The 25,367-nt window shown below is 46.9% G+C and overlaps 1 protein-coding gene across 1 annotated transcript in view; it reads left to right on the top strand.

Annotated features, from left to right (window-relative positions):
* Window positions 1–413: 413 nt before the first annotated feature.
* The window catches only part of LOC144179595 (2-Hydroxyacid oxidase 1-like), a 92,439-nt gene continuing 67,485 nt past the window's right edge, over window positions 414–25,367 (top strand). Inside the window, exon 1 of the mRNA XM_077708014.1 lies at window positions 414–737. Coding sequence (XP_077564140.1) covers window positions 583–737 — 155 coding nt within the window. The 5' untranslated portion in view covers window positions 414–582. The remainder of the gene's footprint in view (window positions 738–25,367) is intronic.

Genomic DNA, 25,367 nt, shown 5'->3' with positions numbered 1-25,367 from the left:
TCAAGTCGACTGCTGCACCTGAGTAGGAAGTGTCAATCAATTCTAGGGTGCTTTTTTATTCACTCTTTGGAGCGGCGGTCGGCCAAATTACTACAGAGCAAGCCCGCCGCAACTCTTCGTGATAGGCGAAGCCTAATTGGCAGTGTACGAGTGAGCGACCACCTCGAGCAACCTGCAATATACGGCCCCAGAGAGGAGTTGCCCAATCATTCTTTTCGGCGACGAACTGAACGCACAGGGTAAAAATTCCCGGACAGTAAAAATCAACGAACGGTTAACGGCCCAGAGACACACAAGCAGAGAGGGCAGGAAACGCGCGGAGCACAGCGGGAGAGGGAGAGAGTGGTGGCTCGGCCTTGGCGAAGAGGGGCATCAATACGTCGCCCTTTGCGGCGGCGCTCTGCTGTCAGTGCTCGCAGGCAATGAGACACGCTCGTGGCGCTCGGCCAACGAACCGAGGAACGAGCGGAGTGCTTCCGTTTTCAGCACTATCGCGCCTTGCTCTCGGTTGTGTAACTTGTGTGCCGAAACACTCCACGGGGGCCCTTGCGACCAAACGCACGGCTGTGTTGACAAGAGAGCATGTCTTCGGGCGGCGACGATTCCAAGCCACCGGCCGACGTAGCCGAGATCGAGCAACGTGCCCTGGCCAAGCTAACGCCCGAAGTGTGGACTTTCATTCAGCAAGGAACTGGTCAGAGCCTGACTGTTCGCGAGAACCGAGAAGCTTTTGACAGGTAAGGGGGTGCGGGGGGGGGTTACTATTGTTGTGTTGTTTCGGGCCAACGTAGTAGAGAGCCTCAAGATCAACTAGTGCAAGAAATACAAGGAAGATGAACGTTACAAACACAACGCTGCACTCACAACTCATATTTTTATTGATAAAGCAAACATACATTCAGAAACCCGCGCATTTCAAAACAACCCGCCGCGGTGGCTCAGTGGCTACGGCGTTTCGCTGCTGGGCAAGAGGTCGAGGATTTGATTCCCGGGTGCGGCGGCCGGTTTTCTGATGGAGGCGCAAAGCAAAAACGCCCCTGTGTACGAGATTTTGGAGTACGTTAAAGATATCCAGGTGGTCAAAATTAATATGGAGCTCTCCACTACGGCGCGCTTCACCGCCCGTGTTGCGTCGGCGCGTTAAACTCAACAATCAATCAATCACTGCAGAACAGCTTAATTGAAGCAGGAATCAATGCACAAGTCTGCAAATTGTCAAGTCACACGCTCCGCAAGATAACAGACTTTGCTTTTGTGAATGTTCAGAGAAAGTTGCCTGACGCAAGGCTCACCAAATTTAGATGTGTAAAAAGGCTCTGACACTTCTCTTGTATGCTTGTTGGTATGTTTGAATAGCCCGGTTGGGTCAGATAAAGCAGTTGTACACGTGTCGCAATAAGAAGCCAAGTTAAGAAGTGAAGAGTTCTGGATGGAGACATAACGCTCGCGCAGTCGTTTATTGACGCTGCGACCGGTTTGACATATATATAACAAAACCCACAAGGCAAGGCAATGGCTTGCGATACACGACGCCAACAGCAGACGGAACATAGTTGAATTTGTTTGCTGAGCACAAGGTCTCGGTTTCAATTCCCGGCCGCGGCGGCTGCTTTTCTGATGGAGGGGAAAAGAAAGAACGCCCGTGTGTACGAGATTTCGGCGCACGTTGAAGATCCTCAGGGGGTCAAAATTATTCCGGAGCCCTCCTCTACGGCGCTCCTCATCGCCTGCGTTGCGTCGGCGCGCTAAACCTTACAATCAATCAATCAATACTTGAATTTTTGGTTCACAGTGCACTTATTAACAACTGACCATGCTGTGGACCAATGGACCATAGCAACCACACTGCAGTAAATACGGTGGCGCCTGCTTACTGACCCTCGATCCCCTAGCTCCATACGATCTCATCTATCCTATTCCGCCATTGTTCGCAAGGACTCGTAGTTTTCTCCTCGTATCTAACCTTGCCCTGGCATCCAATAGAAACCTATTGATCCTTACAGAACCGTGGCTGCAATAGCGTAAATATAGATAATTGGTCCGACAGAATTTTGAAAACCCCCTAATATAAGGAAATAGGCGAAATAAAATTTCAACGGCAATGATATGACAAAATCAAAAATACGCATCTTATACATCTCCCCCCTCCAAAAGAAAAAACAAATAAACAAGAAAATTCCGCTAACTAACAGTGCAAATGCGAATAAAAAATGACGCAAACGCACCAACCATGCAGTACGCCTTGTGTCTTCTGAAAAAGAAAACATAATTAGCGAAGTAAAGGCCCTTAAAGCAAAGCAGAGTAATTCGTTGGAAAAAAAGAAAATTTAAAACTAATCAAGTAATACGACTTCTTGCGCGAATCCTAGCCATATTTGGCTGCACAAAAGCCACATTCTAAAAAGCGGCATAAGAATAACACGACATTTCTCTGAATTTCTGCAGATTTTTTTGACAGCAAACTTTGGTCTCGTGGTAGTGTTTCATCCAGAAAATTGAAATTGCAGAAACGCATTCAACTACGTCTCCAAACATTCTAGTATTCCGAACGATGCTTTAAACGTTTGCTGCAATGAGCATAACCTGGGAAATATGTTGTGACTTTAACCGAGGTCGGCAATTAAATTTTTCAGTGCTGTGATGTTAAAATCACATAACGTAGACTTTAAGTTTCTTGGTCGCTTCATAATTCGTTTTCTCTAAAACTCGAATCCATGGACGTTATACACTCCAAAATAAATGCTCGTTACTAATGCTTCAAGCAAAATATTGACTTAGCCGGAGCGCGTACTCTAGCATCAACGTCATGCTTAGCAGTGGAACGCCTTATCGGCGGCGCTTTCCGGGAGCGAGTGGCCGGAGCAGGAAATCAAAACGTGGCTCGGAAAGCTCCGTAGGATTATAATAATCCCCTCCCCAACAGAGACCCCTTACCCAGCCCGTTTTCCATTGTTTTCTTTCTCTACCCATATCCCCCGTTACATGCTGTCTCCTCCCGTTCACCAGCCTTTGCAACTAAGGGAAATTCTTTAGCGCAGTGCCATTATTCATGGCGTGGTTAGGGCCTTCCACATAAACACCCTTCCCTCTGCTCCCCGCTGGCGTTCGCCGGCGGGGGTGGGGGGAGGGTAAAAAATGGGAAAAGAATACGAGTGAATAGGCACAGTTGGACAGGAACGGCGGAATTGGGATTGAGTTTAAACGTGCTGAAACATGCACCACCCCGCTGCAGCTTCAATATCTTTTCAAGGCTGACGAAGCTCGTGCGGGTTGTGCGTACAAGTACCCCTCATTCCCGTATTCTGGCAAACCAACATTCGCTTTATGTTTGCACGCGTCCTCATAATCTCATTTTATATCTTCGTACAAGCCTGCACCCAACCCCTCGTTACCCGTGTCTTTAGGTTTCCATCTACCCCAGATTTCTTTTTCAGCCAAATTATTTTCGCTTTCCCCTGAAAACCTTACACGTCTCCGAAGCGTCACCTCATTGATGCTATACGCTCACCATGAGCCATTGTTATACACGTTCCTTTAAAACAGGAACGAAAGATCGTTCCCCGTTCCTTCCCAATTTTGAAACGAATTCACGTTACAAGTTCCTACTTTGAGAAAGGAACACGTTCCAGTTACACTTCGAACATTGTAACCTGTCATTACATTAACGTTACATTCGAATTTTTTAATTACAATATAGTGTCAGGTAATCCTGAGGCGAAATAACACATCAAACAACGTATATCATACGAATATGAACACCAGTGGCAACAGATTACCTGGAGATAGCAACTGGAGATTGCAAATATTTAACGAAACGCTCCTAGAAGAATTTTTTCAGATAGCACCGGCCATATTTCAGACATGCCTAAGTGCAACCAACTCTGGGGCTCATCTGTAGGAAGGCAAGTGCAACACATACGGTGCTTTCTACTTGGGTCTTCAAATGCGCAGTCGGGATGCTGCGTTTAAAATGTGCAAAAGAATGTGCAAAAGAAATGTGCAAAAAGACAGAAGGAACAATACATACGCGTTTAATAAATGCTGATTCAATATTACAGTATGAGGGGGAAGATGTCTAGAATACATTTTCGCAACATACAAGAGTCCTTTGTTTGAACTCAGCAAGAGTTCCATCTCGATGTTGGTGTCGGACAGAAGAACACGTTTTTCTCGTCAAAACTTCGTTGGCGATGCTGAAGAGCCGTTCCACCAAAGCTGTTGAGGGTACTGCCGTGCGTACTTGAATATCAGTTGGTTCAGTCCCTCGGGCTCAGGAGACGCCTCCGCATGTGCTCATAGGCGTGTGCTAGCATGCAACCCGCGCTCTCTACGGACAGTGTTTGTTTTGTTCATGTTTTGTTTGATGGCAGTTACAACTCTGTTCTGCCGGGCGCATAACTTTGACCGTTGTGGTTTGCGCCTGAAATTTTCCTCCGCGTGAGCATCTGAGCCAGTGCGCAAACAACAGAGCTTCAGTGTTACTCTCCGGATTGAAAATTCATGTTCCCCTTTTTGTCGCAGCCTTGTCTCCTGTCTGTTTATGCTCTTCCCTTAGTCACGCATAAAACAGCTTTTCAGATGGGCCTCCGGCTTCTCGTCGCCCGAACGGAGGAATTCTGCGCACTGCAGCAGCCATCAGCTACGCTACCGGTATTCGGTTCGCCATCGGTGCCCGGCTGAAGGATGGTCGCAAGCGGTCCGTAACAGTGCACCACAATCGTCGCACTGATATAATGCTAAGCAAAGGTGGTGCAATATTTCCCAGCTAAATTCGAAAACAAATCGTCAAACCAAACTTGGCACATCACGAAACACTAAGTCTGCTCTGTGCGTGAAAAAGACGGCGGCACGTTCGAGCGCCATGACCGTGAAGTGGGGCGATAGTACGTTCGAGGTTAGGTTCGGGTTGCAGCCTTCAGGAATGGTTGCTGCTGCGCATGAGATCAGCCCAACTCGCGTAGGGCTGCAGCGGAAATGTTTGAAGAACCATAGGCTGAGAACTTGAGAGAGAGAGAGAGAAATGACCTTTATTGATTCGTCCTGCGAGAAAGGTGCGGGTCAGGCCACGCGGGGCTTCACCGCACCTCGTCTAACTACCTGCGCTAGGTAGCGGGGAACTTGACGCCTTGTTTTTGCACGCGGTGAGCACAACGCTGCCGAATCCGCAGACACGTCTCTCATACGTTCACTTTGGCGGGCTCGGCTGCCTGTACTGTAGAAAACACGCGTGCAGTAGACACAGTGCAGTGACGTCTTCGTTTGCTCGGTTTTCACGTCCCACTCTAATGTACAAAATAAGAGGTCGCGGAAGAATACGAATCAAAGAGGCGCCGGACCACCTGTCTTATGCGCATCTGCAGCCGACGTAGCGACATGGCCGTGCGCACCGGTTGCAGCCTGCTTAACAGGCTCCGGCCTGGTGCGTGGTTATTCTTCTGCCTTTCGCAGGAAGTACATCCTGCGGAAGGTCGGACTAATTGGGCAGCTGACAGGAAAAGATCCACAGTACTGGCCTGCGGCTTTTTGCACTAGCGTCAGCCCTAAAGCCTTGCCATCAAAAATAGCCAAATCGAACGTTTACAGAAGGAGCGACGTTCCCTCTGCCGTTCCTTCGTAAACGTAACAAGTTACCGTTACAGTTCCACACACTCTTAATGGAACGGTGGCGTTGCTCCGCTCCTCCGAAAAGGAACTAGTTCCAGTAACCCCGTACCTCAGAACGCTGTTTCGTAAAACACTGCGGCATGAGCTCCCACAATATCTCTAACAACAAGCTAACCGAAAAGCCGCTCATCACACAATGGCAAATATCGTTCGTGTTTGCCTCCACCATCGAGATATAAGCTTGCTGGATACACCCTCCGCGCGTCATGGTCATACCCATTGCCTCCCACACCCCCTTTCAAGAATCACTCTTTCTTGGCCTTCGGTCACCACATCGGTAATTAACTCGCGCATATCATGGACACCCCCGACATAACTCCTTTTTTTCTATTATAAGAAAAAAATTGAATAGGCTGGTTTGACAAGAGCTGCGACAGTCGTCGTCAATGCTTGAACATTCAGTTTACCCAAAGGAGAGGCACAAGCTCTCTACCAAAAGAGCTGGTAGCCGGCGGGGATTAGCCCTCCCCGCTCGCCCCCCCCCCCCCGCCTTTATTAACGCCACTGTAACTGCGATGGTTGGTTAGTTTTGATGCGTAGCATTCTTTGCCGAGCAACCTCACTGCCAGTACTGTGTAACAACCTCCATTTCTACAAAAATGCAGATACCGCGGAAGTTCCACCAGTAAACGTTATAATAGCGTAAATGTAGATAATTGGTCGCACGAAATTTAAAAAAAACTGAAAAAAGAAGAAAAACTAAAATAAAAACGGAAAATGACGAACCATGTAACGCCCTGCATTTCCACAATAATGAAGATTTCGCGAAAGTTTCAAAAGTAATCTTTGTATGAAGATTTGAAAATTTGAAAAACTACAAAAAATAAGCAAAGCAAACTAATTACCGAAAATAAAGGGAGCCGTGAAACGCCCTGCATTTCTGCAATAATGCAGATGTCGGAAAAGTCCCAACTGTAATCCATATAGTAAAGTAAATGGAGATAATTGGTTGCACAAATTTTGAAAAAAATGTGGTTCACAGCGCGTTCATAGGAATTGGTGAAACACGAAAGCGAAATGTGCCTTCACAGGATCAGTTACCAAAGGTAACTGTAACCAACGGTAACTGTAACGGTAACGGTAACCAAATAAATTACCAACGGTGATTTTTAACATCTTACCGAAATTGGTTTGACACTCTGATGGTTTAGCGTTCTGTTAAGCGTTCGTTTCCACGCATGGCGGTGCAAAACAACGCTCGTACGTAAAATCGTATGAACTGACTACGTTACAATATTAAAGCTAAAGTGTTAATAGATTCTTTAGGACATTCTGTGCACCGTATTGTCTGTACCGAGACGTCCTGCACCGAAATGTCCGGATCCCCTCCCTGCCCGATGTGTACACTAATTAGGCTGTAACGCACCGAAGTTGCGAAAGGGCTATAGCGTGCACAGAAGACTGTGTGTGTCTGTGTGCGAGGGGGGGGGGGGAGGAGAGGTTCGAGGGTGGTAAAGGTTATTCACACCGCCGGGGGGTATGTAACATGCTGCAAAATCACACACACCGGAGTGTTTGGTTATGTTGTGCGCCGCTTTAAGTAGTTACAGCTATTGAAACGCTCTCAGTAGCGCGACGTTTAAAGCTTCAAATCCACTGGGCTGGTATTATCTTACATGCCCTTCAAAATAAATCGGCACACACAAGCCTAAAACACCTGCGCTCATGGTCAGCGGACTGATGCTTTGTTTGTTATCGGGCTAAGGTGCTCAGCATTTATTTTTGTCAATAGGCACCGGACACTGCAGTTTGCGCGCGACTCCAGCGCCGACTCTCGCCGCCGCTTAGGAACTCTGGGTCGGTGGATGTCGCGACCGGCCGTTCAGCGCACGTAAAAACACGCGCTGCGTGCGGTTCGGTTGTGTGGCGGAAGTTTTTTAAGAAACATAGTTATAATTGCAAGTTGCAGGGTCCGAAAGGATCAAAAGGCCGCAGGAAAGAATTAGTGGCAGCACCGCTACTGCTGCGCGAAGGACAGCCACAATCGCCAAAGACATGGATACCTAAAGGCGGCCCAAGAATATTCATTCACAGCACTTCGCGGGTGATGCCAAAGGCAATGTCAAGACGGTCAATACGCATCCCGCTTACTGCCCTACTTTGTTCCCCGAAGTGTACATCGAATTCGGCCACGCATTCCAAGCGAGAGCGTGGAAAGCTATCAAAGGCAAGGTTGCATTTACTCGCGCTGACTTTTTTAATGCGTTTTGCGAACTCTGAAAGTTGAGGTTATTATTGTTTAAGCAGAGGATGCGGAGGAGAGTTGTTTAATGCGTTTTGCGTAATCTGAAAGTTGAGGTTATTATTGTTAAAGCAGAGGATGGGGAGGAGAATTCTTTAATGCGTTTTGCGTACTCTGAAAGTTGAGGCTATTATTGTTTAAGCAGAAGATGGGGAGGAGGAGGAAATACTTTTTTGGAGAATTCCGAACGGCCTGAACAAACTGTATCACAATTAGCCGCTAAGACGACTCTAACATTACTGACAAGATAGAAGCCGAAACTAAACGGAATCTTCGTCAAGACAGCCGCCGCTCCGCGGTGATTTCGAACTGTGTGGAACTGCGTTTACTTTGTCAACAGCTAAAAACGTTTGGAATGCTTTCTTAATTAGTGACAACACCAATTGAGCTGAAGAAGGGCAATTGAAAAAGTAACTGTAGTGTGGTTGCGCGAACAGAGGAAACAATAACAAACACGCCTCTGTGGTGGAGCGCCGTTGTATACGCTGGCTACTGACCTGAATTTCAGAGAGATAAATTTCGCCGCTTTTAGCCAATTTCTTTTAGGGCAATATTCCGGAACACTTTCATGCTATGACTGCATAAACAATTTTTATAACAGTTGCTTGACCAATTTTAATGTATATCAAACCGGCGTGAATGCCTTTACGAAGCGTTTTGGTTCTCAACAAAACACTCAGGAGCATTTAATATAACTCCTTCACAAAAAAGTATGTCCAGTTTTTGCCCATTTTTCTTGCAAAGACATTTTCTACTCGATCAACTTTTCTGGTGATCTTGCGCAGGGCTGATCCTAAGAAGGAGCGAACAGGTACTTTCATTTTCAATCTATTTTAATGTTGTTTTCATGAGTATACGTCCACACCACTTAATAGTCCAAAAGAACTTAATTTTCTTCTGTCATACTACGTTCAAAAAATTCTAGACGCGTTGCGAATGACGCCCTGCTTCAGGTGGCTGCAGTTGTATCCCTCTGTGTTCACGCAAGGAAAGGCGTACAATTAGAGTTACATGATTTGTTTCAAACCAATAACACAGCAATGGTAGCATGTATACAGGAAACCTTGCATACTGCAACGAATAGGGCAATAAATATTTTATTGGTCAAGGTTGAATGCGTAGGGTTCTCAACCCATCGGAGGCAAACTTGCGCCTCTGCAAGTTTATTTATTTATTTATTTATTTATTTATTTGATGCCTGCTTGCCCTTGCATGCATTACAAAAGGGAGATACATAACACTAAGCATTAATATGAGACAAAATAACAAAATAATTCTACAAAGCCCGCTGAAAATCGTCAATATAAACAGTTAATACAATCATACGTGGAAGATAATTACACTGCAGTATTGATGTAAAATAAAATGAATCGCGCAAGGCGTCACCTTTAAAGGAAAGTTAATAATTTGCTTTAAGCTAGCGGTCCCACTTTGCGATATGTAGAATGGCGCTTGGACATACTTCTCCCCTTCTACTCCAGTTTTCGAATGATAGATATTACGAAAAACGTTCAACCTGCGGTTTCGTCTGTGATCTTTCACGTCCTGCCATTTCAGTTTACTTTTACTTTCTCTCATGCTAAGTTGAGTTTGCCAATTACCTAATACGAATCGCACTGACATATTCTGTATGTTTTCGAGCGTATCAACCAGCTCTTTGGTGTAGGGATCCACGAAAACCCATGCGTACTCCAAGATTGAGCGCACATGAGTGAAATACGGTTCTTCTTTTCAATTAGATGGAGGTTCACTGAAATTTCGTCTCAGAAAGCCAAAAACATATGCAGCCGTAACTTATATGGTGTGAACCTGCTTATTTAACCTCTAACCACTCCCTAAATAAACTCCTAGGTATTTATATGCCTCGGCCGTTGTCACAGCAGCATAATTTACGGTATACGTATTCAATTGGAATGAAGGTTTTCTTGTAAAGGTGCCGCTAACACACTGCTTAACATCCAAAAACTTTTCTGAATCAGCACACCAGGATATTATTAAATTCGAATAAAGCTGCAGGTATACGGAATCACGTTCATTCGCTATAGTCCAGTAAACTACACAGCACTTTTGAACAAAGCTGTAGGGCGAATAGTAATAAAAATTCAAAAACCGATTCATTCAGTTCATAGGATGAAATGTACTACGCAGAAGATGATATGGAACACCATCATTTGCTTTTTTGCAGTCCAAGAATATACAGTCAACCACTTTAAGCCTATTATTGCAAGAGCCAAATCGTGCGTGAACTGAACAATCTGCGTTGAGCAAGAAAATCCTGACAAAATACGTGTTTGCTAGGATGCTGGCGATTATGTTTAACCAAATGAGTCATATCCCAAGAGTAGCTAAGCTCACCTTCAAACATCGGAACTAAATTAACAGCTAGTCTTCGTCAGTGACAAGGCTCTGTTGTTATCGCAAATTTAAATTAATTTTTTTTTCTAAATAGGCAGTCGTAAAATCACATGATATAACATAGTGCAGGGCATGAAGTATATCCTACCAATGCACGAGCGAGTCTCTTCTACGTTTATCACCAACAACATAGTGCAACATTGCTTGTCGCAAATTAATTGTAAGCAGAATAACTTGCGCTTTTGCTCGCACTTGCCTTTCTTTGGTGGGGAGTCCTTGACATGGTGGCGGTTTAGCTCCTGCATGGTGGCCGCTTGCTCGATGGCCTTGAAGGCCAGTTATTTTGGTGAACCATCTCGGATCGGACATCTCTGCCGGGTCGATGTCTCCAATGCTCTCCATTTCTTGAGGGGGCGAATAGCCTCGAGCTGATGCGTCGACGAAGCCGGCGGCAGAGGCGTGGTAGCGGCGATGACTGGCGAGGCTTAGCACACCCGTCGGTGTGGCACAGTCTTCTTGTGGCAATAAATGACATTTAGATGGCCTAAAAGGCTCCCTGCTAATGTCCAGTGAGTCCTTGCACCTTGCCCGTTCACCGAGAACACTCATTACTGTTTGACAAAGGATGTTCGTTCATTTAAAACGTAGAAACACGGAGCGGATGAAAAACGCGTCCCCGTCGTTCGGCTCCCTAACGGCTTTTTCTCCCCCCAGGAATAAACCGGTCGGTCTCCTTCCAAACACGTCTGTGCATGAATTCTCTGCGCCCAGGCGCGTGCCGTTGTTCGGCTGTATGCCGTTTGCCGAAAAATGACGTATAACCAGATACCTTACGTAGGCCGGTCTCCTCATGAACACCGGTTGCCAAATATTCTGTGGCCATTCACTTGCCGTAATTCGGCCGAGGACAGCTAACCGAATGAAAAACGTATATTCTGTCGCCGCACGTCGGCCGGTATCCTTCATAACACAGGTTGCCCGAAGAGAACGAATATTCTACCGCCGGACGCGCGGTTCACCGTTGAAACAACGAATGCACGGCAGCCGCGCTCCGGCCGGTCTCCTTTCGAACACCAACTGCCGCAAGAATACGCATATTCTGTGGCCGGTCGCATGCCGTGCTTCGGCCGATTACCGCTTCCCGAAGAAAAAACGGATGCCCTAAGGCCGTACTTCGGCCATTCTCTTTCTCAACATCGGCAGCCGTAAGAGAACTGAATATCTGGCAGCCGGTTAGCTGCCGTTGTGCGTCCGGACACGGGCGGACGGAAAAATACCGAAGCGCTGGTTGCCGAATGTTGGCCGTTCAACGCATGATCAGTGGTTGCCAGAACCTGGATGCTGGCCGGACATGCCAGAAAGCGGCCATAGACGGGCCGGTCTTGGGGCACACTTTCTGTGCCGCCTGGGTTGCGCTGTTTTGGAAGTTCAGAGTGAACCAACTGGCCCCAACCGAGACGCTAATTGAGTCTCTTGAGATCCGCCCGCCCCCACCCCTATTTACAATCCCGACCCCTGAGAACGATGGGAGACCTTGTTGTCTAGCCCCGACCTGACGATCCAGCTCGCGCTGGCAGCCAGGGGCCAGGGGCCAGGAGCCAGGAGCTGCTAGACGCATATGGGAGCCGAGAAGAGGGTTCCACCCCATCCGGTGCTTGCGTGCACTGGCCAATACCTTATTGGGCTCGATAAAAGTTGATTCTCTCTCTCTCTTTCTCTCTCTCTCTCTCTCTCTCTCTCTCACGATACCACAGGCACATTCGCTCACCTTCACTCCCGCTCCCATAAAGACTCCCGAAGCTGCATCGAGACTCGGGCGTCTGTTTCCGTACATGGAAAATCTACCAAACCCTAGACAGAAGCCAATTGGCGGTAAATCAAGTGTGTCAGGTGCGCTTGCAAAGAAATTGCTTATAGTACTGAATCCGACTTTTAAATAATTCGGTTTGTGGCGCACGGAGCTTAGATATATCGGAATTTCATACTTTCACGTGAATGTTGACGCTGAGCCTGATTGAACACATTCGCAACAAGAAATTTGTGCTCAGTAGTAATGTTATCCTAACATCTTCTGGGTGAGTAACACAGTGACTGGAAAAAAGCTCACATATTAGTAGGCAGTCAAAATATGAGTTTTTTTGTGTGTGTTATATAACAAGGAGTTAGGAAGGACACCATTTAGTTTTTTTCTTTCGTATTCTCGAATGCTGGTAGCGTTCGCATGTGTGTGGACAATGCAATGTTGGCAAAGTCTTGTACTGTGTGCAAATCCTATTGTCGAAACAGTGTAATCCAACAATCAAGGACCCGCAGGCATTCTGTTAGAGCAAAGCCTGTAGTGTAGAACAGTAGCAGAGAGCGGCGTCGAGCTGTCCGTAACCAATTAATAGAAGTGATGCAAATAGCATCCCGCCTTCATTTATTAAGTGGCACGGCTTCCCCCCATATCTAGGCGAATTTTACCTCTCCTCGTATTTTTAACCACCTCCCACCCTTCTTCGCATCAAATATATCTTGTAGCTCATTTCATATTTCTTTGGAATTTAAGCGACATTTGGGACATGTACTTAAGGCGATTATTTCCCTTCCAGATTTTATTGGGCCCAAGACTTCCGTGTGGAAGCCGAACGTTGATTCCTTTTAAACTCTGAAGAACTCGTGGTCGGCGCCCTCGTCTTTCTTCTTGAAAATTCATCCCGACCAGATGGGCTTCCGTCATACCCTTGACTTTGCGTATCTTCGCCTGGCGTATGGCCAACCCACCATCACTGATATTCGCCGTTACGTTTCGCTCACTACGAGGATTGTAGCTTTCAAGAGGCACCTGGCTTTGAACCTTGCGTGTAAGTCTCACGGCTTGATTCCCCATTCGCTGCGGCCCTACAGGCCCGTGCAAACGAAGTTTGGACATAGCGTGGTTTCGAAGACAGAAAAACTTCTACTCCAAGCTCGTATCGTTGAATGCAAAGATAGGCTTAAGCAGCTGCGAAATGATGCCTTTTTTGCTCACCGACATATTGAGGAGTGCTATCCGGACGAGCTTGCACGTATCCAGCTGCACGTAAATTTTCAAGCGTCTCTGCAGAACCGAAAGAACGAACGCGCTCACGAAAATAAGCTTGAAAGGCTCAGAGAGCGCCGTGCAGTCACCTTTCATCAGTCTCCCAGGAATGCTGTCCATATCCTTTTGTACTACCAGCCAGCAGAAGCTGAATTATCTGTGCTCAGACTTGGTCTGAACTTCAATACGGGACCTGCACCCGACCCCAAGAAGGTGGTATGTGCAGTGGAAAAGGCCATCTCTTTCGTAGAGCCCTCACTCCGTGACGAGGCCTGTAGGCGTGCAGTCAGCGTCCTCTCCAAGATACGCGCCAAACCCGAAGTATCCAAGCTGTGGGAGAGTGAACGCGCGGCTGTAAGAAGCCTTCGCGACAACGAGGAAATCATTGTGCTGCCTGCGGACAAGGCTAACGCCACCGTCGTCATGGACGCTGAGGAGTACAGGACAAAAATGCTCGCCTTGTTGGGTTACACCGGCACCTATGCAAGTCTTAGGAAGAATTCGACTTAAAAGGTTCAACGAGAACTGTAGAAGCTCTTGGCTGACGTCTTCCACGCTGTACGCCTCAACACAAGCGGTTGTATTACAAGCTCCTCTGTCACAATGGATCCGCTCCAACAATATATGGTCTACGCAGGCTGCACAAGCCTGGTGTTCCTTTGCGACCAATAGTTGACTTTACCCGTTCACCGCTCCACAGGCTCTCCAGCTTCCGGCATCGCATCGTCTCCCCACTCGTCGGAAGCAGCCCAGCCCATCTCCGCAACAATGAGGACTTCATTGAAAAGGTTCAAAACCTTCAGCTCGACGTCTCTGATACCATGGTGTCGTTTGACGTTGTCTCAGTGTTTACGAGCGTTCCCATTGATTTGGCTGTGGACGTCTGCACCTCTGCACTGAGTACTGATGCCAGGCTACCAGAAAGAAGCACCATCGAGGCAAACGACCTAGGTCGGCTGCTTAATTTTTGTTTGTCCAACACATACTTCACATTTAATGAGACATTCTTCAAGGAAGTTCATGGAGCGGCGATAGGCGCATCGATTTGCGTGACAGTCGCCAACCAGACGATGGAGCCACTCGAAGAGCGTGCCCTCGCCTCTTTTGCACCGCAACCAAGGACGTTCCTGCGCTACGTCGATGACTGCTTTTGTGTGCTGCCGAAAGACTCTCTACAGTCTTTCAGTGCTCACCTCAATGAAATGGAACCGGCCATCAAATTGACGACTGAGGAAGATGCCGACGAGCGCCTGGCATTCCTAGACGTCCTGGTGAAGAGTGATGGCGTGGGGCTGTCCTTTGCGGTGTTCCGAAAGAAGACCGGCTGGTACCTACACTTTCATTCGGTGTATCCGGCAGCACAGACGCGGTATGTGGTCTCCTCCCTTCTCCGCAGAACGGAAAGGATCTGCAGCAAGCCAGAGGACCGGATGGCGGACAATGCGCGAATTCGCTCGAGCTTTCATCGTGCGGTTACCCTGAGGGCTTCACCGACCCTGTTCAGCGGCAGCGTCCTCGCCCTGCGCATGCTGCCGACGTCGGACCTCAATAGCGGCTGGCAATTCCGTAGGTGCGCGACATCAGCGAGGTTCGGTTACACATACTACGCTCATACAACGTGCAAACTCCCCATGTGCCGTCTCGCAAACTAAGGCATGAACTTGGAACGTGAAGGACAAACTGCAGACAGAGAGGTATCCAGGAGTTGTCTACGTCATTCCTTGTGCAGATTACGATCACGTCTATACTGGCGAATCAGGACACTTTGCGAAGCGCCTGCAGCAACATCGAAATGATGCAAACAAAAACCACGTGTTCACAAGCGCCCTTGCCGAGTACGGCGATACCAGTCTAGATTACTGGTATAAATCATTCCGCGATATCTTAAAGAGGCAACCTGAGAGATGATGCCCTGTACGTAACAAAGAGATGCATTGAAATGCGTGTCGACAGGAAAAACTAATAAAGAGCATTTACTGGCATTTATAGACATGAATACTATCTAACCAGGAGGCAACGATATTCAAATATGACTGCATTGATACGTAGATGGCTTGAATATCCCAGGCTGATAAAAAACCCAATATCGTCGGCATAGACACGTGAATCGACACCCGTAACCACAGTAATTGAGCTTACGAGGATGTTAACTAGAACAGGGTAAAGAACAGCCCATTGCAGTACACCTCTAGTCTCTGGCCGCTGAGAGGACCAAATATTGCCCTTTATACAAATGAATTGTATGTCTCTTAGAAATGAAAAAAAAGCCATGCTATGGTGTACTTTTCGAAATTGAAGATTTCTAACCTGGAGAACAACTCTGGATATTCCACGCTGCCAAAAGCTATTGAGTACCGACGGTCACTAAAGCGGTAACGCGGTTACAGCTACGGCTAAGTTTAACCCTGCTTTCAAGGTCCATATGCGTATTCCAAATAGAACAAGCATGTTTAAAATCGATTTGGCTCAGTGTGAAGATATTATCTCTGGGCACAAATTGCATGATGAGGCGTTGCAAGATCCGTTCCATTAGTTGAACAGCATTCGTCGTGAGCGCAATAGGCTTGATGCTTTCAATCACGAGCACCTGCTCAGCATTCCTAAGTATATGATGTATTTGGTAAGGCGCCACACATCGGGGATCCATGCATTGCGGGCAGAGTAGTTCACCATATTCACTAAATGATCCCCAGCCCCATCAAATAAGAGCTGTAGCGTGTCACAGTAATGCCATCCGGGCCCGGTAAATTTTGACATGGTGTCAGCGAGTTTGAGGAGGTTACCTCTACAAAGTCGTCCACCATGTCAGGCGCAGGAAAGGACGCCTTTTAAGCAGTTGGAAAACGAGCTTGGAGCCGCTAGCAATCGTCTCCAGGGACTCATAAAGTTCATCTGGAGATATCCCCAAAGAATCTGTACTATCTGTTTGTACAAACTGGATTCCGCGATCGAAGAAATCTTATTCTTTGCACGCTTATTGTCAGACTTAGAAAGACACGAACTGCGTTCGGAGTCATAAGCAAGCTTGTCATTAGAAATAGTGCGTTTGAATGCACCCCAAAATATTTGAAATTGCCCCAATTTAGTAGGCAAAGGTTATGGCAAAGCTTCTTCCAGACTACCTCTCTGCGTCTAAAGCTGCGTGAACATTCCTCGTTCCACCAGGGGCTGGGTGATCCAGACTTTGCTGACACTACTATTTCAAATAAAAGGACTGAGCCGAGGTGGTAAGTGGGGTGAAAAGAGCTGTTCCCCGTTCAGCTGGGTTTTCTTTGTCTAGAAAAGACGTCCCTGCCAAAAGCCCCCGCGTTTTCCAGCATTAGAGAGCGATTGAATATGCTGGAGAGTACAGTAGACACGGGAAAACGCCTATCAGGCCTGCAGAAACGCGGGTAGGCTGAAAAGCACTGAATAACGCGGGGACTATGCTTCAGTAAGGGAACGCTGGATAGCACACGTCCTCGCTGTAGCTTGCTCTCATGGCATCGCTCCTTAGCTAGACACCGAACTGTCGCGCGCCCACGACATCGTCGACTCGCTGTGTTCTGTATATAGCGCCTCGATCGACGCAGGAGCTCTGAGGCTTCTTAGTGCTTAGGCCCGTGAGGCGCCGGAAAATCCCACTTTTTTGGCGTGCGCTGCACGCAAATACTGCGTACTATGACGATTATCTCTTTCAATTGCATTGCAAGTGTGTGTCGTAATGAAAGTTGGTTGTATTGCTGCCATTAGCATTCCCCCCACGTTTAATAAAACATTCGGTACAAATTTGCAAGTAACAACGCAACATAGCATAAATCACGGTAATGTTGGAACATATAAGCGTAGCCCGCCAACAAAACAAATGGACGAGTAAATCGCATTCCGACAGTGTAAAATATTGGTACTGGAAGAAGGACTTCTGCAAATGGTAAATAGTTTCATAGAACGCTCTTATATTCCCAAGGAACTAAAAACTGCTCGCGTGAAGCCTTTAAATAAAGAAGGTTCATTTAAAATTTGAAAATTACAGGCCCATTTTCATTCTTTCAACCATCCTCCAGATTCTTGAAAAAGATATTCTCGTAACCGTGACCAGTTTTTAAGAAAAGTTTGATGTCCTATCGCGAGAACAATATGGCTTTACTCGGGGAAAACGCACAACTGTATTATTAGAAGACTTTTCTGATTTGCTGTATTCGGCCTTTGAAAATAACGAGGTTTCATGTGGCCTCTTTCTTGACGTGAGCAAAGCATTCAATGCCGCACACCATGTCTTGCTAGAAACGTTAAATCTTCTGAGGTCCTGGGGTCCTTTTAATGCACGTGTTAAAGGAGTACTGACACGAAATTTTTATGTTACGTTTTTTTTCGCTGCTATGCGTGCCTACCAGCCCACTAATCATAGAATGACAGATTAGACAGTCGAGCGCAGCGTAAACATTCATTTACGGCGTCGTTTATTCGTGCCAGTTTCGGTTTCGACAAAAAAACGCCGAGCGGCCGCCATGACAGCATGTATCACATGGCGTCACCATTCTTGCCGTATCGCTGCCTCTCTGGAAGCGCGCGCGAGCGAGCGCATGCGCGCGCCCAGACCGGCCGAGGTCATCGCCGTCCCCACAGGCCCGGGCAGCATGACGTCAGTCCCAAAACCATGACGTGTACACACGCCCGAGCAGCGCGCGCCAACCACAGCCAGCGCGTCGGCTTCGTCACGGGAGCCCCGGCGTCGACAGTTTGGGGCACGTAGCAGATGATGTCACGTCGACCCGCTCTGGCCTTTCTCGTGCGGGCGAAGATTAAAATGGATTTTAAATATGTTTCGCTGAACGGTTGCTGTTGAAATTTGCTGGGCGATATCTCCTGATAAAAACGAAGCGTTTTACATAGTTATCTCAGCTTTGAAATTTCGTGTCAGTACTCCTTTAAGGGATCGCTTGGGCAACAGAACACAGATTGTTCGCGTGGGGGATTACTCTAGTTCTAAATCTTTGTTAAAATCTGGTTCTGCTTTATCTCCACTTTCATTTGATCTGCCTTTGGTGGTGACATATTGCCGTATTTTTCAATACGCTAATGATACTGCCCTTTTGTTGACACGCCCCGCTTATTGTGAATCAATAAATGTACTTCGAGGAGATGTGCATTCGCTCATGAATTAGTTTGATGTTAATTCCATCACGGTAAACCCACAAAAAACCGAACTCGTATGTTTTCGAAATCCACTCAAGAACATTTCACCCAATCTAACCCTTTTTTTACACCCTTCTTCTTGCGTTTCTTGCAGTTGTGCCCCGATGTTGTATTCCGACAGTGTAAAATATTTAGGGATCTCTTGACTATGAAGTGATATAGAATACCCATTTGAATAATATATGTAGTACGCTCAGCGGATTATCGTGCATATTTATAACGGCCTACATCTTATGTCAATTCAGCCTCGCAAAATCACTGTTCATGCACTAGCTTACAGTTCTTTACGATATTCCATTATTGTTTACAATCGTTGTTCAACTACGTGGCGTTTAAAGTTCAACTCTGTTTTGAAAAACATCCTTCGTAGTGTTGCCTATAATATCAATATTCCCAATGATAGAAATACCTTTTCAGCGTTACACTTGCCTTCCTTTGAAAACTTATTTTTACAAGCAGTGATTCGTGCTCATTTCTGGAACAGTGATTCCTAGTTAATCATGTACCTGCAAGACCACTACGACACCATATGCGCTTCGATGTACCCAGACGCTTCACCCGATTTAGACGCTTAGTTAAAAAATATTATGTTCCCGCCACCTTAAATTCACTTCGTGAAGCCATATTTGCTGTGCAATCAAAATGATCTTTAAAATTATTTATCTGTGGAAACCTGTTTTGAAATTAGAAATGCTTCCTGCCCTACTTGTTCTTTCGTTTTTTTTAAGTCACCGGCAGGGATTGCCGTACACTGACGTAAATGCGTTCTGTTTCTGCCTCTGACTGCCGGGTACAGCCCGACAAGCCTTTCTGGCTTGAGCTGACCCGACAATACCTGTATTATCACTAGGGATCAATAAACAAATTATTATTATTAATACCATTTTTATTATTTCAAATATCAATGATTTTATCAATGATTTTTCCTCTGCCATCTCAAAGTGCACAGTCTACCAATATGCCGATGATACCGTTTTGTTGGCTAAAAATGTGTGCTATCAATCGTCGATCAACATGCTCCAACATGATGTTTACAACGCAGTTGACTGGTTTTCTAAAATTCTTCTTGCTGTCAACGTCTCGAAAACCAAACTTGTTTGCTTTAGAATCCGTTGAAGACGACAGTAATAGACCAACAACTTTATCTGCATTATACATCCTGTGCACCATGCATTTCTGTTTCAGTAGAGTATGTGTTAATCGACCAGATTTAGGGGAAATTTCCCAAAGGGAGTAAGTTTCTGTGAAGGAAAGTTTGACATCCACCTAAATACAGCCATACGGCTACAAAGGAAAGCTATACAGCTTTCTCGGAAACTTCGCAGTTGAAGAAGAATTCGTCCTGGTCCAGGATTCGAACCCGGGACCACAGGAGCAGTCGCTCTACAAACTGAACTAACCAGGAGGCTAGTCGTTAGTAGCGCGAAAGCGAATTGATCAACAACTCGAAGTGAAGGACACGTGTTAATCGACCAGATTTCCTTTGTAGCCGTATGGCTGCATTTAGGTGGATGTCAAACTTTCCTTCGCAGAAACTTACTCCACCTTGGGGATTTCCCCTAAATCTGGTCGATTAGTACGAGTCCTTCACTTCGAGTTGTTGATCAATTCGCTTTCTCGCTACTAACGACTAGCCACCTGGTTAGCTCAGTTGGTAGAGCGACTGCTCCGGTGAAGCAGTGGTCCCGGGTTCGAATAGTGGACCAGGACGATTTTTTCGTCAACTGCGAAGTTTCCGAGAAAGCTGTATAGCTTTCCTTTGTAGCCGTATGGCTGCATTTAGGTGGATGTCAAACTTTCCGTCACAGAAACTTACTCCACCTTGGGGATTTCCCCTAAATCTCGTCGATTAACACGTGTCCTTCACATAGAGTTCTCGATCAATTGGCTTTCGCGCTACTAACGACTACCTCCTGGTTAGCTCAGTTGGTAGAGCGACTGCTCCGGTGAAGCAGTGGTCCCGGGTTCGAATAGTGGACCAGGACGATTTTTTCGTCAACTGCGAAGTTTCCGAGAAAGCTGTATAGCTTTCCTTTGTAGCCGTATGGCTGCATTTAGGTGGATGTCAAACTTTCCTTCGCAGAAACTTACTCCACCTTGGGCATTTCCCCTAAATCTGGTCGATTAGTACGAGTCCTTCACTTCGAGTTGTTGATCAATTCGCTTTCTCGCTACGAACGACTAGCCACCTGGTTAGCTCAGTTGGTAGAGCGACTGCTCCGGTGAAGCAGTGGTCCCGGGTTCGAATAGTGGACCAGGACGATTTTTTCGTCAACTGCGAAGTTTCCGAGAAAGCTATATAGCTTTCCTTTGTAGCCGTATGGCTGCATTTAGGTGGATGTCAAACTTTCCTTCACAGAAACTTACTCCACCTTGGGGATTTCCCCTAAATCTCGTCGATTAACACGTGTCCTTCACATAGATTTCTCGATCAATTGGCTTTCGCGCTACTAACGACTACCTCCTGGTTAGCTCAGTTGGTAGAGCGACTGCTCCGGTGAAGCAGTGGTCCCGGGTTCGAATAGTGGACCAGGACGATTTTTTCGTCAACTGCGAAGTTTCCAAGAAAGCTGTATAGCTTTCCTTTGTAGCCGTATGGCTGCATTTAGGTGGATGTCAAACTTTCCTTCGCAGAAACTTACTCCACCTTGGGGATTTCCCCTAAATCTCGTCGATTAACACGTGTCCTTCACATAGAGTTCTCGATCAATTGGCTTTCGCGCTACTAACGACTACCTCCTGGTTAGCTCAGTTGGTAGAGCGACTGCTCCGGTGAAGCAGTGGTCCCGGGTTCGAATAGTGGACCAGGACGATTTTTTCGTCAACTGCGAAGTTTCCGAGAAAGCTGTATAGCTTTCCTTTGTAGCCGTATGGCTGCATTTAGGTGGATGTCAAACTTTCCTTCGCAGAAACTTACTCCACCTTGGGGATTTCCCCTAAATCTGGTCGATTAGTACGAGTCCTTCACTTCGAGTTGTTGATCAATTCGCTTTCTCGCTACTAACGACTAGCCACCTGGTTAGCTCAGTTGGTAGAGCGACTGCTCCGGTGAAGCAGTGGTCCCGGGTTCGAATAGTGGACCAGGACGATTTTTTTGTCAACTGCGAAGTTTCCGAGAAAGCTGTATAGCTTTCCTTTGTAGCCGTATGGCTGCATTTAGGTGGATGTCAAACTTTCCTTCACAGAAACTTACTCCACCTTGGGGATTTCCCCTAAATCTCGTCGATTAACACGTGTCCTTCACATAGAGTTCTCGATCAATTGGCTTTCGCGCTACTAACGACTACCTCCTGGTTAGCTCAGTTGGTAGAGCGACTGCTCCGGTGAAGCACTGGTCCCGGGTTCGAATAGTGGACCAGGACGATTTTTTCGTCAACTGCGAAGTTTCCGAGAAAGCTGTATAGCTTTCCTTTGTAGCCGTATGGCTGCATTTAGGTGGATGTCAAACTTTCCTTCACAGAAACTTACTCCACCTTGGTGATTTCCCCTAAATCTCGTCGATTAACACGTGTCCTTCACATAGAGTTCTCGATCAATTGGCTTTCGCGCTACTAACGACTACCTCCTGGTTAGCTCAGTTGGTAGAGCGACTGCTCCGGTGAAGCAGTGGTCCCGGGTTCGAATAGTGGACCAGGACGATTTTTTCGTCAACTGCGAAGTTTCCGAGAAAGCTGTATAGCTTTCCTTTGTAGCCGTATGGCTGCATTTAGGTGGATGTCAAACTTTCCTTCGCAGAAACTTACTCCACCTTGGGGATTTCCCCTAAATCTCGTCGATTAACACGTGTCCTTCACATAGAGTTCTCGATCAATTGGCTTTCGCGCTACTAACGACTACCTCCTGGTTAGCTCAGTTGGTAGAGCGACTGCTCCGGTGAAGCAGTGGTCCCGGGTTCGAATAGTGGACCAGGACGATTTTTTCGTCAACTGCGAAGTTTCCGAGAAAGCTGTATAGCTTTCCTTTGTAGCCGTATGGCTGCATTTAGGTGGATGTCAAACTTTCCTTCACAGAAACTTACTCCACCTTGGGGATTTCCCCTAAATCTCGTCGATTAACACGTGTCCTTCACATAGAGTTCTCGATCAATTGGCTTTCGCGCTACTAACGACTACCTCCTGGTTAGCTCAGTTGGTAGAGCGACTGCTCCGGTGAAGCAGTGGTCCCGGGTTCGAATAGTGGACCAGGACGATTTTTTCGTCAACTGCGAAGTTTCCGAGAAAGCTGTATAGCTTTCCTTTGTAGCCGTATGGCTGCATTTAGGTGGATGTCAAACTTTCCTTCACAGAAACTTACTCCACCTTGGGGATTTCCCCTAAATCTCGTCGATTAACACGTGTCCTTCACATAGAGTTCTCGATCAATTGGCTTTCGCGCTACTAACGACTACCTCCTGGTTAGCTCAGTTGGTAGAGCGACTGCTCCGGTGAAGCAGTGGTCCCGGGTTCGAATAGTGGACCAGGACGATTTTTTCGTCAACTGCGAAGTTTCCGAGAAAGCTATATAGCTTTCCTTTGTAGCCGTATGGCTGCATTTAGGTGGATGTCAAACTTTCCTTCACAGAAACTTACTCCACCTTGGGGATTTCCCCTAAATCTCGTCGATTAACACGTGTCCTTCACATAGAGTTCTCGATCAATTGGCTTTCGCGCTACTAACGACTACCTCCTGGTTAGCTCAGTTGGTAGAGCGACTGCTCCGGTGAAGCAGTGGTCCCGGGTTCGAATAGCGGACCAGGACGATTTTTTCGTCAACTGCGAAGTTTCCGAGAAAGCTGTATAGCTTTCCTTTGTAGCCGTATGGCTGCATTTAGGTGGATGTCAAACTTTCCTTCACAGAAACTTACTCCACCTTGGGGATTTCCCCTAAATCTCGTCGATTAACACGTGTCCTTCGCATAGAGTTCTCGATCAATTGGCTTTCGCGCTACTAACGACTACCTCCTGGTTAGCTCAGTTGGTAGAGCGACTGCTCCGGTGAAGCAGTGGTCCCGGGTTCGAATAGTGGACCAGGACGATTTTTTCGTCAACTGCGAAGTTTCCGAGAAAGCTGTATAGCTTTCCTTTGTAGCCGTATGGCTGCATTTAGGTGGATGTCAAACTTTCCTTCGCAGAAACTTACTCCACCTTGGGGATTTCCCCTAAATCTGGTCGATTAGTACGAGTCCTTCACTTCGAGTTGTTGATCAATTCGCTTTCTCGCTACTAACGACTAGCCACCTGGTTAGCTCAGTTGGTAGAGCGACTGCTCCGGTGAAGCAGTGGTCCCGGGTTCGAATAGTGGACCAGGACGATTTTTTCGTCAACTGCGAAGTTTCCGAGAAAGCTGTATAGCTTTCCTTTGTAGCCGTATGGCTGCATTTAGGTGGATGTCAAACTTTACTTCACAGAAACTTACTCCACCTTGGGGATTTCCCCTAAATCTCGTCGATTAACACGTGTCCTTCACATAGAGTTCTCGATCAATTGGCTTTCGCGCTACTAACGACTACCTCCTGGTTAGCTCAGTTGGTAGAGCGACTGCTCCGGTGAAGCACTGGTCCCGGGTTCGAATAGTGGACCAGGACGATTTTTTCGTCAACTGCGAAGTTTCCGAGAAAGCTGTATAGCTTTCCTTTGTAGCCGTATGGCTGCATTTAGGTGGATGTCAAACTTTCCTTCAGAGAAACTTACTCCACCTTGGTGATTTCCCCTAAATCTCGTCGATTAACACGTGTCCTTCACATAGAGTTCTCGATCAATTGGCTTTCGCGCTACTAACGACTACCTCCTGGTTAGCTCAGTTGGTAGAGCGACTGCTCCGGTGAAGCAGTGGTCCCGGGTTCGAATAGTGGACCAGGACGATTTTTTCGTCAACTGCGAAGTTTCCGAGAAAGCTGTATAGCTTTCCTTTGTAGCCGTATGGCTGCATTTAGGTGGATGTCAAACTTTCCTTCGCAGAAACTTACTCCACCTTGGGGATTTCCCCTAAATCTCGTCGATTAACACGTGTCCTTCACATAGAGTTCTCGATCAATTGGCTTTCGCGCTACTAACGACTACCTCCTGGTTTGCTCAGTTGGTAGAGCGACTGCTCCGGTGAAGCAGTGGTCCCGGGTTCGAATAGTGGACCAGGACGATTTTTTCGTCAACTGCGAAGTTTCCGAGAAAGCTGTATAGCTTTCCTTTGTAGCCGTATGGCTGCATTTAGGTGGATGTCAAACTTTCCTTCACAGAAACTTACTCCACCTTGGGGATTTCCCCTAAATCTCGTCGATTAACACGTGTCCTTCACATAGAGTTCTCGATCAATTGGCTTTCGCGCTACTAACGACTACCTCCTGGTTAGCTCAGTTGGTAGAGCGACTGCTCCGGTGAAGCAGTGGTCCCGGGTTCGAATAGTGGACCAGGACGATTTTTTCGTCAACTGCGAAGTTTCCGAGAAAGCTATATAGCTTTCCTTTGTAGCCGTATGGCTGCATTTAGGTGGATGTCAAACTTTCCTTCACAGAAACTTACTCCACCTTGGGGATTTCCCCTAAATCTCGTCGATTAACACGTGTCCTTCACATAGAGTTCTCGATCAATTGGCTTTCGCGCTACTAACGACTACCTCCTGGTTAGCTCAGTTGGTAGAGCGACTGCTCCGGTGAAGCAGTGGTCCCGGGTTCGAATAGTGGACCAGGACGATTTTTTCGTCAACTGCGAAGTTTCCGAGAAAGCTGTATAGCTTTCCTTTGTAGCCGTATGGCTGCATTTAGGTGGATGTCAAACTTTCCTTCACAGAAACTTACTCCACCTTGGGGATTTCCCCTAAATCTCGTCGATTAACACGTGTCCTTCGCATAGAGTTCTCGATCAATTGGCTTTCGCGCTACTAACGACTACCTCCTGG

This window comes from Haemaphysalis longicornis, unplaced genomic scaffold, assembly GCF_048455015.1.
Source record: "Haemaphysalis longicornis isolate Haplotype H1 unplaced genomic scaffold, Haemaphysalis longicornis Haplotype H1 scaffold_4, whole genome shotgun sequence".
Lineage (NCBI taxonomy): Eukaryota > Metazoa > Arthropoda > Arachnida > Ixodida > Ixodidae > Haemaphysalis > Haemaphysalis longicornis.
The sequence above is the reverse complement of the archived record's forward strand: the minus strand, read 5'-3'. Positions and strand labels throughout refer to the sequence as shown.